Source organism: Oncorhynchus masou, chromosome 13 (assembly GCF_036934945.1).
Source record: "Oncorhynchus masou masou isolate Uvic2021 chromosome 13, UVic_Omas_1.1, whole genome shotgun sequence".
Taxonomy (NCBI): Eukaryota; Metazoa; Chordata; class Actinopteri; order Salmoniformes; family Salmonidae; genus Oncorhynchus; species Oncorhynchus masou.
This window is the reverse complement of record NC_088224.1, coordinates 89,865,547-89,877,529: the sequence shown is the minus strand read 5'-3', so window position 1 is coordinate 89,877,529 and position 11,983 is coordinate 89,865,547. Positions and strand designations below refer to the sequence as shown.

Here is an 11,983-nt window from a genome sequence, read left to right as displayed (position 1 = left end):
CACACACACACACACACACACACATACACACACATTGACAAATAAACATGCGCACACAAAATGACACAAACACATCCCCATCTCCACCCGGTCCCACTCTAAACAACACAAGAGGCCAGCCTGCCTTTTTTTGCACACAAGACAGAAGTGTGCCCGGTCCTAAATCTCAACTCCCAGAACAGACCAAGGCCCTCTGAGCAGACAATACATATTTATAGAAACTTAAAGGGGTACTTTGATATTTTGGCAATGAGGACATTTATCTACTTTTAATTTATTTTTTAATTTCTCCGTTATTTAACCAGCGAGGCCAGTTGAGAACAAGTTCTCATTTACAACTGCGACCTGGCCAGGATAAAGGAAAGCAGTGTGACACAAACAACAACACAGAGTTACAAATAAACAAACGTACATAAACAAACTTGTTTATCCGGTAGACTGCTGCTCCTCAGCCAGTAGGCTGCTGCTCCTCTCAGCCAGTAGGCTGCTGCTCCTCAGCCAGTAGACTGCTGCTCCTCAGCCAGTAGGCTGCTGCTCCTCTCCCCCAGTAGGCTGCTGCTCCTCTCAGCCAGTAGGCTGCTGCTCCTCTCATTCAGTGGGCTGCTGCTCCTCTCAGCCAGTAGTCTGCTGCTCCTCTCAGCCAGTAGGCTGCTGCTCCTCTCCCCCAGTAGGCTGCTGCTCCTCTCCCCCAGTAGGCTGCTGCTCCTCTCCCCCAGTAGGCTGCTGCTCCTCTCATTCAGTGGGCTGCTGCTTCTCTCCCCCAGTAGGCTGCTGCTCCTCTCAGCCAGTAGGCTGCTGCTCCTCTCATTCAGTGGGCTGCTGCTTCTCTCCCCCAGTAGGCTGCTGCTCCTCTCAGCCAGTAGGCTGCTGCTCCTCTCCCCCAGTAGGCTGCTGCTTCTCTCCCCCAGTAGGCTACTGCTCCTCTCCCCCAGATGGCTGCACCTCTCGCCCAGTAGACTGCTGCTCCTCTCCCCCAGTAGGCTGCTGCTCCTCTCCCCCAGTAGGCTGCTGCTCCTCTCCCCCAGTAGGCTGCTGCTCCTCTCATTCAGTGGGCTGCTGCTTCTCTCCCCCAGTAGGCTGCTGCTCCTCTCATTCAGTAGGCTGCTGCTCCTCTCAGCCAGTAGGCTGTTGCTCCTCTCAGCCAGTAGGCTGCTGCTTCTCTCCCCCAGTAGGCTGCTGCTCCTTTCAGCCAGTAGGCTGCTGCTCCTCTCCCCCAGATGGCTGCACCTCTCGCCCAGTAGGCTGCTGCTCCTCTCAGCCAGTAGGCTGCTGCTCCTCTCCCCCAGTAGGCTGCTGCTTCTCTCCCCCAGTAGGCTACTGCTCCTCTCCCCCAGTAGGCTGCTGCTCCTCTCAGCCAGTAGGCTGCTGCTCCTCTCCCCCAGTAGGCTACTGCTCCTCTCCCCCAGTAGGCTGCTGCTCCTCTCAGCCAGTAGGCTGCTGCTCCTCTCCCCCAGTAGGCTGCTGCTCCTCTCATTCAGTAGGCTGCTGCTCCTCTCAGCCAGTAGGCTGCTGCTCCTCTCCCCCAGTAGGCTGCTGCTCCTCTCATTCAGTGGGCTGCTGCTCCTCTCCCCCAGTAGGCTGCTGCTCCTCTCAGCCAGTAGGATGCTGCTCCTCTCCCCCAGTAGGCTGCTGCTTCTCTCCCCCAGTAGGCTACTGCTCCTCTCCCCCAGTAGGCTGCTGCTCCTCTCTCCCGGTAGGCTGCTGCTCCTCTCATTCAGTGGGCTGCTGCTTCTCTCCCCCAGTAGACTGCTGCTCCTCTCAGCCAGTAGGCTGCTGCTCCTCTCCCCCAGTAGGCTACTGCTCCTCTCCCCCAGTAGGCTGCTGCTCCTCTCAGCCAGTAGGCTGCTGCTCCTCTCCCCCAGTAGGCTGCTGCTTCTCTCCCCCAGTAGGCTGCTGCTCCTCTCATTCAGTGGGCTGCTACTCCTCTCCCCCAGTAGGCTGCTGCTCCTCTCAGCCAGTAGGCTGCTGCTTCTCTCCCCCAGTAGGCTACTGCTCCTCTCCCCCAGTAGGTTGCTGCTCCTCTCCCCCAGTAGGCTGCTGCTCCTCTCAGCCAGTAGGCTACTGCTCCTCTCCCCCAGTAGGCTGCTGCTCCTCTCAGCCAGTAGGCTGCTGCTCCTCTCCCCCAGATGGCTGCACCACTCGCCCAGTAGGCTGCTGCTCCTCTCATTCAGTGGGCTGCTGCTCCTCTCCCCCAGTAGGCTGCTGCTTCTCTCCCCCAGTAGGCTGCTGCTCCTCTCAGCCAGTAGGCTGCTGCTCCTCTCCCCCGGTATGCTGCTGCTCCTCTCAGCCAGTAGGCTGCTGCTCCTCTCTCCCGGTAGGCTGCTGCTCCTCTCATTCAGTGGGCTGCTGCTCCTCTCCCCCGGTAGGCTGCTGCTCCTCTCAGCCAGTAGGCTGCTGCTCCTCTCCCCCAGTAGGCTGCTGCTCCTCTCATTCAGTGGGCTGCTGCTCCTCTCCCCCAGTAGGCTGCTGCTTCTCTCCCCCAGTAGGCTGCTGCTCCTCTCAGCCAGTAGGCTGCTGCTCCTCTCCCCCGGTAGGCTGCTGCTCCTCTCAGCCAGTAGGCTGCTGCTCCTCTCCCCCAGTAGGCTGCTGCTCCTCTCATTCAGTGGGCTGCTGCTCCTCTCCCCCAGTAGGCTGCTGCTTCTCTCCCCCAGTAGGCTGCTGCTTCTCTCCCCCAGTAGGCTGCTGCTCCTCTCAGCCAGTAGGCTGCTGCTCCTTTCAGCCAGTAGGCTGCTGCTTCTCTCTCCCAGTAGTCTGCTGCTCCTTTCAGCCAGTTGGCTGCTGCTCTTCTTCCCCAGTGAGCTACTGCTCCTCTCAGCTAGTACGCTGCTGCTCCTCTCAGCCAGTAGGCTGCTGCTCCTCTCCCCCAGTAAGCTGCTGCTCCTCTCAGCCAGTAGGCTGCTGCTCCTCTCCCCCAGTACGCTGCTGCTCCTCTCCCCCAGATGGCTGCTGCTCCTCTCCCCCAGTACACTGCTGCTCCTCTCAGCCAGTAGGCTGCTGCTCCTCTCCCCCAGTACGCTGCTGCTCCACTCCCCCAGTAGGCTGCTGCTCTTCTCAGCCAGTTAAGACCTTCCTGTCACACACTCACTCAGAGAGAATTGTCTGCATCTGCAATGTATCCACGCACACAGCTGGTGCATTGTTTTAATTAGCCTGAACTGGTTCTCAGCCTCTTAACACCATCCTAACCGAAACACACACACCTGACTTATTATTTGAAGGAGTTAAAGTTAGAAACCATGGCAACAGTGCTTACTGCTGGTCTTACTGCTGGTCATACTGCTGGTCATACTGCTGGTCTTACTGCTGGTCATACTGCTGGTCTTACTGCTGGGGGCTGAGGGCTGGGAGCTATGTGATGAGGGCTGGGGGCTGAGGGCTAGGTGATGAGGGCTGGATGATGAGGGCTGGGTGATGAGGGCTGGGTGATGAGGGCTGGGGGCTGGGTGATGAGGGTTGGGGGCTCAGGGCTGGGTGATGAGGGCTGGGTGATGAGGGTTGGGGGCTGAGGGCTGGGTGATGAGGGTTGGGGGCTGAGGGCTGGGTGATGAGGGATGGGTGATGAGGGTTGGGGGCTGAGGGTTGGGTGACGAGGGTTAGGGGTTGAGGGCTGGGTGATGAGGTTTTGTGGCTGAGGGCTGGGTGATGAGGGCTGGGTAATGAGGGCTGGGGTCTGAGGGCTGGGTGATGAGGGTTGGGGGTTGAGGTCTGGGTTTACTGTTGTGATTACTGCTGGGGCCTGAGGACTCTTTTTACTGTTGGGATTACTGCTGGGGGCTGAGGACTGGGTTTACTGTTGGGATTACTGCTGGTCATACTGCTGGTTTTACTGCTGGGGGCTGACGGCTGTGAGCTATGTGATGAGGGCTGGGTGATGAGGGCTGGGTGATGAGTTTTGGGAGGCTGAGGGCAGGGTGATGTGGGCTGGGCGATGAGATTTGGGAGGCTGAGGGAGATGAGATATGGAGGTGGGTGAGATCTACCAGCTAGAAAGAGTCGTTAAGTGTTACTGTTTTTGTTCTTCATATGTCTCTGTGTATCCACCCTCCTCCTCTCTCTCCTCTCTCTCTCTCTCTCTCTCTCTCTCTCTCTGTCTCTATCTGGCTCTCTCTCTCTCTCTCTCTCTCACTCTCTCTCTCTCCCGCTCTCGCTCGCTTTCTCTCTCTCTCTTGCTCTCGCGCTCTCTCACTCTCTCACTTTCTCTCTCTGTATCTTGCTCGCTCTCACTTTGACGTTCTCTGTCTCCTTCCTTGTTTTCTCCTCGTGGCATTGGGTTGAGAATGGTGTACGCCTAGTGCTGAGAAAGGGTTAGCCAACCACTGAATAGAGAGACCTCAATAGGCATGCATTTTTAAATCCATCGATTTTAGTAAAACTGACACATCTGCTAGTGGGTGCTGATAAACTCAGCTCGCAGAAAACATGTCAGGTGTTGTATCTCCTCATGCTCTTTCTTTCCCCTACACCTCTCTGTTTAAATCAACATTTGTCTTTTCTCTCTCACTCCCTCTCTCTGGTTCTCTTCCTCTGGGAAGTTTATCTCCGTTCTTCTCTCTTCTTCTCTCTTCTTCTCTCTCTTCTTCTCTCTCTTCTTCACTCTCTTCTACTCTCTCTTCTTCACTCTCTTATTCACTCTCTTCTACCCTCTCTTCTTCTCTCTCTTCTTCACTCTCTTCTTCTTTCTCTTCTTCTCTCTCTTCTTCTCTCTCTCTCTCTCATTGACCATGTTTACATCCGCTCAGTATTCCCGGATAGTAGCTCATATCCAGCTTAGCATCTTATGCGGAATAAGTTATTTAGATACACCTTTGATCTCCCTCTCATGAGTGTCTCCGTACACATGAATGAGCAGAATATTCCATATGAAATCCATATGTAATTGAATAATAACTGAAATGTGGACACTAACTGTAGGCCTATAAGCTCTCACATGTAGAGTAAAGTATTATTAACTTGTGCTGTACGATGCATTTCTTGCAGTGAAATTATACGAAAATGTAAACGTTATCACGGGAACAAGAGTGGAGAAATATGATTTCTTTCTTTCAGCATATCTTGAGAAAATGTGAATATGTGTGTAATGTGTTATCTTTGACACTGTTATGCAAGCAGACCGTTTTTCAACCACATAAAATATGCACCCAAGAAGAACTGAAATCTTATCAGAAATGTGTTTTCATCGTTTTCTCATATTTTAATTTCCTTTAAACCGGTCAAACTCATGACATTTGGACATTTTGCACAGGACCAATCTTTCCAATGTTCTGGAGTTATTGAGTTTTCTCCTTGGTCCCTCAACAAAACAGACAGAGATACTGTTGTTAACTAGATTACTTACGCATTCATTCTATTGATGTATGACATATATTCTTTTAAACCTTTATTTAACTAGGCAAGTCAGTTAAGAACAAATTCTTATTTTCAATGACGGCCTAGGAACAGTGGGTTAACTGCCTGTTCAGGGGAAGAACGACAGTTTTGTACCTATTCAGCTCGAGATTTTGAACTTGCCAACTTCCAGTTACTAGTCCAACGCTCTAACCACTAGGCTACCCTGCCGCCACATAATTCAGGTAAGCTTAATTTAGTCTTCTGGGGCACCAAGGTATGACAGAAGTGTAGCTGTAGGTATTGGAGAGGCAGGTAGTCTAGTGGTTAGAGTGTTGGACTAGCACCTAAAAGGTTGCAAGATCGACTCCCCGAGCTGACAAGGTAAAAAAGTCATTCTGCCCATGAACAAGAAAGTTAAGCCACTCTTCCTAGGCCATCCTTGAAAGTAAGAATTTGTTCTTAACTGGCTTGCCTAGTAAAATAAAGTAACCAAACTATGGGTTGAAACTCCCCATCCCGGATCCGGATCGTGACTAAAGCCTCAGGCTCATTAGCATAACGCAACGTTAACGATTTCTGAAAATCGCAAATGAAAATAATGCGTCTGCTCTCATGCTTAGCCTTTTCTTAACAACACTGTCATCTCAGATTTTCAAAAAATGCTTTTGAACCATAGAAATTGACTAATTTGTGTAAGAGTATGCTAATCTAGCTTAGCATTTTGAGTAGCATTTAGCACGCAACATTTTCACAAAAACCAGATAACCAAATAAATAAAATCATTTACCTTTGAAGAGCTTCGGATATTTTCAATGAGGAGACTCTCAGTTACATACCAAATGCGCAGTTTTTCCTGAAAGCGTCTGTGTGTAGGAGAAATCGTTCCGTTTTGTACATCGCATTTGGCTACCGAAACGAACCGAAAATTCATTCACCTACAACGTCAAACTTTTTCCGAATTAACTCCATAATATCGACCGAAACATGGCAAACGTTGTTTGGAATCAATCCTCAAGGTGTTTTTTCACATATCTCTTCATTGATATATCGTTCGTGGAAGCTTGCATTCTTCTCTAAATTCCATGGAAAAATACTTGCAGCTGACTTTTGCGCACCAATTTCGGCGCAAGACACCGGGCGGACACCTGGTAAATGTGGTCTCTTATGGTCAATCTTCCAATGATATGCCTACAAATACGTCACAATGCTGCAGACACCTTGGGGAAACGACAGAAAGGGCAGACTTACTCCTCTCGCATTCACAGCCATATAAGGAGACAATGGAAAACAGAGCCTCAAAAATCCTGCTCATTTCCTGGATGCCGTCTCATCTTGGTTTTGCCTGAAGCTCACGTTCTAGGGCACGCACAGAAAATATCTTGGTAGTTCTGGACACGTCAGAGTGTTTTCTTTCGAAAGCTATCAATTATATACATAGTCGAGCATCTTTTTGTGACAAAATATCTTGTTTAAAACGGGAACGTTTTTCATCCAAAAATGAAATAGCGCCCCCAGAGCATCAAGAGGTTAACAAACAAATGTCCAAATTATATTAGGCTACATTATCACAAAATTATTGTGGTGAATCAAACTATGCAGGTAGCCTACTTTTTGAAGTGATTTGTTTGACAATCAGATGAAATCATTATCACACAACACCCATGACATACAAAGGTGATCCTGTGTATACTGCAAAAACAACAGTAAATGGAATGAGATGTTTACATTCCACAGTATCCCATCTAAGATCAGCATATCCCAAGCATCTTTTCTGGGTTGCTCATAACCGGTATAAGCTTTTTTGGGTTATTGTAAACTGGGTATGATATTTATATGCGTCAACTCAAAAGCAGAATACTTGAATATCCCAAATAATAACGGGATATTAGTGTGAATGTAAATGTGGTCATTAAAAATCTCTGTGGGAACTCGTTCAAGACTGTTGGAAAAGCACTCCAGATGAAGCTGGTTGTGAGAATGCCAAGAGTGTGAAAATCTGTGATCAACGCAAAGGGTGAAGAATCTCAAAAATAAAATATATTTTGATTTCTTTAACACTTTTTTTTGTTACTACACGATTCCATGTGGGTTTTTTCATAGTTTTGATGTCTTCATTATTATTCTACAATGTAGATAATAGTAAAAATAAAGGAAAACCCTTGAATGAGTAGGTGTTCCAAAACTTTTGACCCATAGTGCATGTTGAAGATGGTGGGGCTCAAGCTGCATCCCTGTCTCACCACATGGCCCTGTAGAAAGAAATGTCTGTGTTTTTTTGCCAATTTTAACTGCACATTTGTTGTTTGTGTACATGGGTTCGTAATGTCATATGTTTTTCCCCCAACACCACTTTCTATCAATTTGTAATGAGGAACAAATTGAATCCAAAATATTTTTGAAAGCAACAAAGCAATAAATAGATTATCTTAGTGATTCGAGCATTGGGCCAGTAACTGAAAGGTTGCTGGATCGAATCCCGGAGCTGACAAGGTAAAAAAAAATCTGTTGTCTGCCTCTGAGCATGGCAGTTAACCCAAAGTTCCCTGGGCGCCATGGATGTTGATTATGGCAGCCCCCAGCAGGGGTGGAAAGAGTACTGTAAAATCCTACTCAAGTAGAAGTACTGTTATTTTAATGAAATTGTAATCAAGTAGAAGAAAAAGTACTGTTGTAAAAAGCTACTCAAGTAAAAGTCTAAAGTAGCATATTTAAAAAAATATTTGCTATTTTGATGGATGTTTTTATTCTCCTTTTACAATAATGGAAGTTCATGTGAAAAGGGAGAGGCAATTGAATGCAAGCTAAACAAAAAAATGAACATAATTTATCTATATACTACTGTATTTGTAAGATTGTTAACATGTGATGCTTGACAGACTAAATGTTCCATAAAACACCAGATAATTACCAACAAGATAAGATCCAGCACAGCTAATTATAATATTAAATCAACTTCACATATAAAAATGTTCAAAGGAATGTTCAAAAGGCATATTTATCGTGGAACTACGTATCGAAACACTTAACTCACGTTACTTCTCTCTGAATTTGCCTTTCAGTTTCAGGAGGAGCTGATTTTCTAAGTCAATTGAGTCTATCCTGGCTCGCTTTGCAGTGAAGTGCAATCCTGCACAGCTAAAACGACGCTCGCGGGCGGCAGATGCAGGCAGGCCTGTGTTGAGTTTGAGGGACAACTTATTTATGTACGGAAACAAATTAAGTAAATCAATTTTGTCCGATGGACCAGCAAGATACTCATCCAGCTCCCTTGTACCTTCCCACCATTTGGTTGTCAGGGATGAGAATAAATCCTCTTCATCAGATGAATGCTGCCTTAGATGTTCAGTCTCGTCCTGTGTGATTGTGTCAAGATGATTCTTCAGGTATGCCAAATCTGTAAATTAGAAACAAAACATTCACTTCTTCAGTGTTTTCAGAAAACTCTGTTGTATGTGGCTGCTACCACAATCATTGTATTGGCATTGCAATAGCTCTAACACAGACATTTACACTTGTTATTCTCAGATACTGAGATTGATTTTAGTTGTTCAAATACATTCAGATCAGACAAACTCTCTAATGTTGAGGTAAGTCCATGTCTGGCTATACCCAAACATACTTATATGCAAAGTTTGTTGTTCAGCACCTGTAAATGCAACCGCTGTGTCAGATTTCAAAAAAGCTTTACGGAAAAAGCCAACCATGCAATAATCTGAGTACGGCGCTCAGAGACCAAACAAGCCAAAAAGATATCCGCCATACTGTGCAGTCAACATTAGTCAGAACATTACATTATAAATATTCACTTACCTTTGATGATCTTCATCAGAATGCACTCCCGGGAATCCCAGTTCCTGTAACAATTGTCGTCATGAGAAGGAGAAGAGGACCAAAGTGCAGGGTGGTACGTATTCATAATAATTTTAATAAAGATGAATACTGAACGAAAACAGCAAACCGACAAACAAACAGTTCTGTAAGGTGCAGCAAAAACACTAAACAGAAAATAACTACCCACAACACATAGTGGGAAAACAGGCTGCCTAAATATGGTTCTAAATCAGAGACAACGATAGCCAGCTGCCTCTGATTGGGAACCATACCAGGCCAAACACATAGAAATAGAAAACATAGGACATAAAACATAGAATGCCCACCTCAACTCATGCCCTGACCAAACCAAAATAGAAACATAAAAAAGGAACTAAGGTCAGGACGTGACAGTTCCATAAAAAAATCTTTGTTTTATTCGATAATGTCCATTATTTATGTCCAAATAGCTACTTTTGTTAACGCGTTTTGTAAACAAATCCAAACTCACGAAGTGTGTTCACTAGGAGCAGACAAATGTCAAAAAGTTCCGTTACAGTCCGTAGAATCATGTCAAACGATGTACAGAATCAATCTTTAGGATATTTTTAACATAAATCTTCAATAATGTTCCAACCGGAGAATTCCTTTGTCTTCAGAAATGCAATGGAACGCGAGCTAACTTGTGGCACTCTGCAAGACCACTGACTCAAACAGCACTTATGATCCCCTCCTTTACAGTAGAAGCATCAAACAAGGTTCTGAAGACTCTTGACATCTAGTGGAAGCCTTATGAAGTGCAACATGACCAATATCCCGCTGTATCTTCAATAGGGAATGAGTTGAAAAATGACCAACCTCAGATTTCCAACTTCCTGGTTGGATTTTTTTCTCAGGCATTTGCCTGCCATATGAGTTCTTTTATACTCACAGACATCAGTCAAACAGTTTTAGAAACTTCAGAGTATTTCCTATCCAAATATACTAATAATATGCATATATTAGCAACTGGGACTGAGTAGCAGGCAGTTTACTCTGGGCACCTCTGGGCACCTTATTCATCCTAGCTACACAATAACGCCACCAGCCATAAGCAGTTAACGGATGTTTACTCTGTGGACAAAATTATCGCATCAATCTGGGCAAAATATTGCCTGACCAGTTTGGTTTTATTCAAATTAACTTAAACCAGCACATAAAGTGCAATCTGTATGTATTTGGGCAATGGCAACATTTTTGTTTTGTCTCTGTATTCCAGCACATTGGATTTTAAAAGATACAATGATAACGGGGTTAAAGTGCAGACTGTCAGCTATAAGAAGGTGTTTTTTATTTATATCAAATGAACCATTTAGAAATTACAGCATGTTGTCAATAATGTCACTGTCCAAATACATACGGATTTTGTGGAATATTCTTCTTTCTTTTCCCCATTTATATTATTTCCAAACATGATTCTGACTATTATTCGAAACTCAGTGATCCAATCAGATATAGCTATATATTATTACTATATATATTAATTAATATAGTAATAAGCAAGCGAAAACAAAGATAATGCACAAACCTAAAAAATCCCAGGTCTCAAAATGATTTATTTATTGTATCTTCACAAGTTCATTCATTTCACTTTTAGCTATCCCCAACAACTTACATTATGGGTAGCTACTAGCCACCATAATGTCAATACGGTAGTATCCCACACTACAGCTTATAGTTCCTTCAGCTATGTAAAGTAGTTGGTCAAGGTTAGCTTCAAACTAGCTAGCAACAGGATGAGCTAGCTAACGTTAGCATTATGCTAGTAGCAACTGGCTAGTAGCAACACTTTGTTAGCGACATTACATAGCCTACACAACAAATGCCATTCATGGCGAAGAAATATATTTATAACTTTCTGGTCATGTTTTTTTGCCATGATAATGTGTATCCTTTGTCCAGATTGTAGAAAAGTAAAGCCTTTGAAAAATACAAAAAAAAGTACAAGTACACAGAAATCTACTAAATTACAGGAACATGAGTAATTTGTTACTTCCACCCCCCCCCCCCCCCCTCCCATGTCGATTATGGCGCCCCCCTGCACCTCTCTGATTCGTTACTTCCACCCCTGGCCCCTTGCACCTCTAATTCAGAGGGGTTAAATGGGGAAGACACATTTCAGTTGAAGGAATTCAGTTGTACAACTGACCCCCTTTCCTTTGTTTTGGTTGGTTTGTTTGTCAATAAGAGTGTGCAGGGTGAATACGTGGTCTGTCACATTGTAATTTGATAAAAATAAACATTTGACATTTGCTCAGTACATTGTTTTCACTGAGAAAATGTACAAGTCTACTGTTAATAATGATGATTCAGAGAATTTTCCCGAGGTTGCTGTTGACACATATCCCACAGTACTGTAGTTATTGGGGTCAAATTAGTCTCCACTTTTGTGGATTGGGGTGATCAGTCCTTGGTTCCAAATATTGGGGAAGATGCCAGAGCTAAGGATAATGTTAAAGAGTTATAGTTATGTATAGTTAATTGGAATTTGTTGTCAGTACACACACACACAGACACACAACACACACACACACACACACACACACACACACACTGCTCCTGAACGAAGTGAGGTCCTTACCTGCTTTTGTACGTTCATGTGTTCGTCCTCACTGCAGAATCTGGTAACGTTACTCTGTGATTTTCTACATCTAAAAGGGAGAGAAATAGAGGGAGAGATACAGGTGGGCCACTATCAGTATCTCTTGAAGATGTTCTGCCTGAATGTACAGATGATGAAAGAGGACAGAAGTGGAGACGGGGAGAGGGTTAGAGGGGGAGAGGGAGCGTGAGGGAGAGAGGGGGA

The 11,983-nt window shown here is 45.5% G+C and overlaps 1 protein-coding gene across 1 annotated transcript; it reads right to left on the bottom strand.

The window, feature by feature from the left end:
* Positions 1–494: 494 nt before the first annotated feature.
* Positions 495–11,776, bottom strand: LOC135553474 (uncharacterized). Its single transcript, XM_064985580.1, has 2 exons — positions 11,759–11,776; positions 495–3,047 (listed from the first exon to the last, which is right to left on the bottom strand). Exons 1-2 carry the CDS (start codon positions 11,774–11,776, stop codon positions 495–497), a joined length of 2,571 nt encoding a protein of 856 aa, XP_064841652.1.
* Positions 11,777–11,983: the final 207 nt, after the last annotated feature.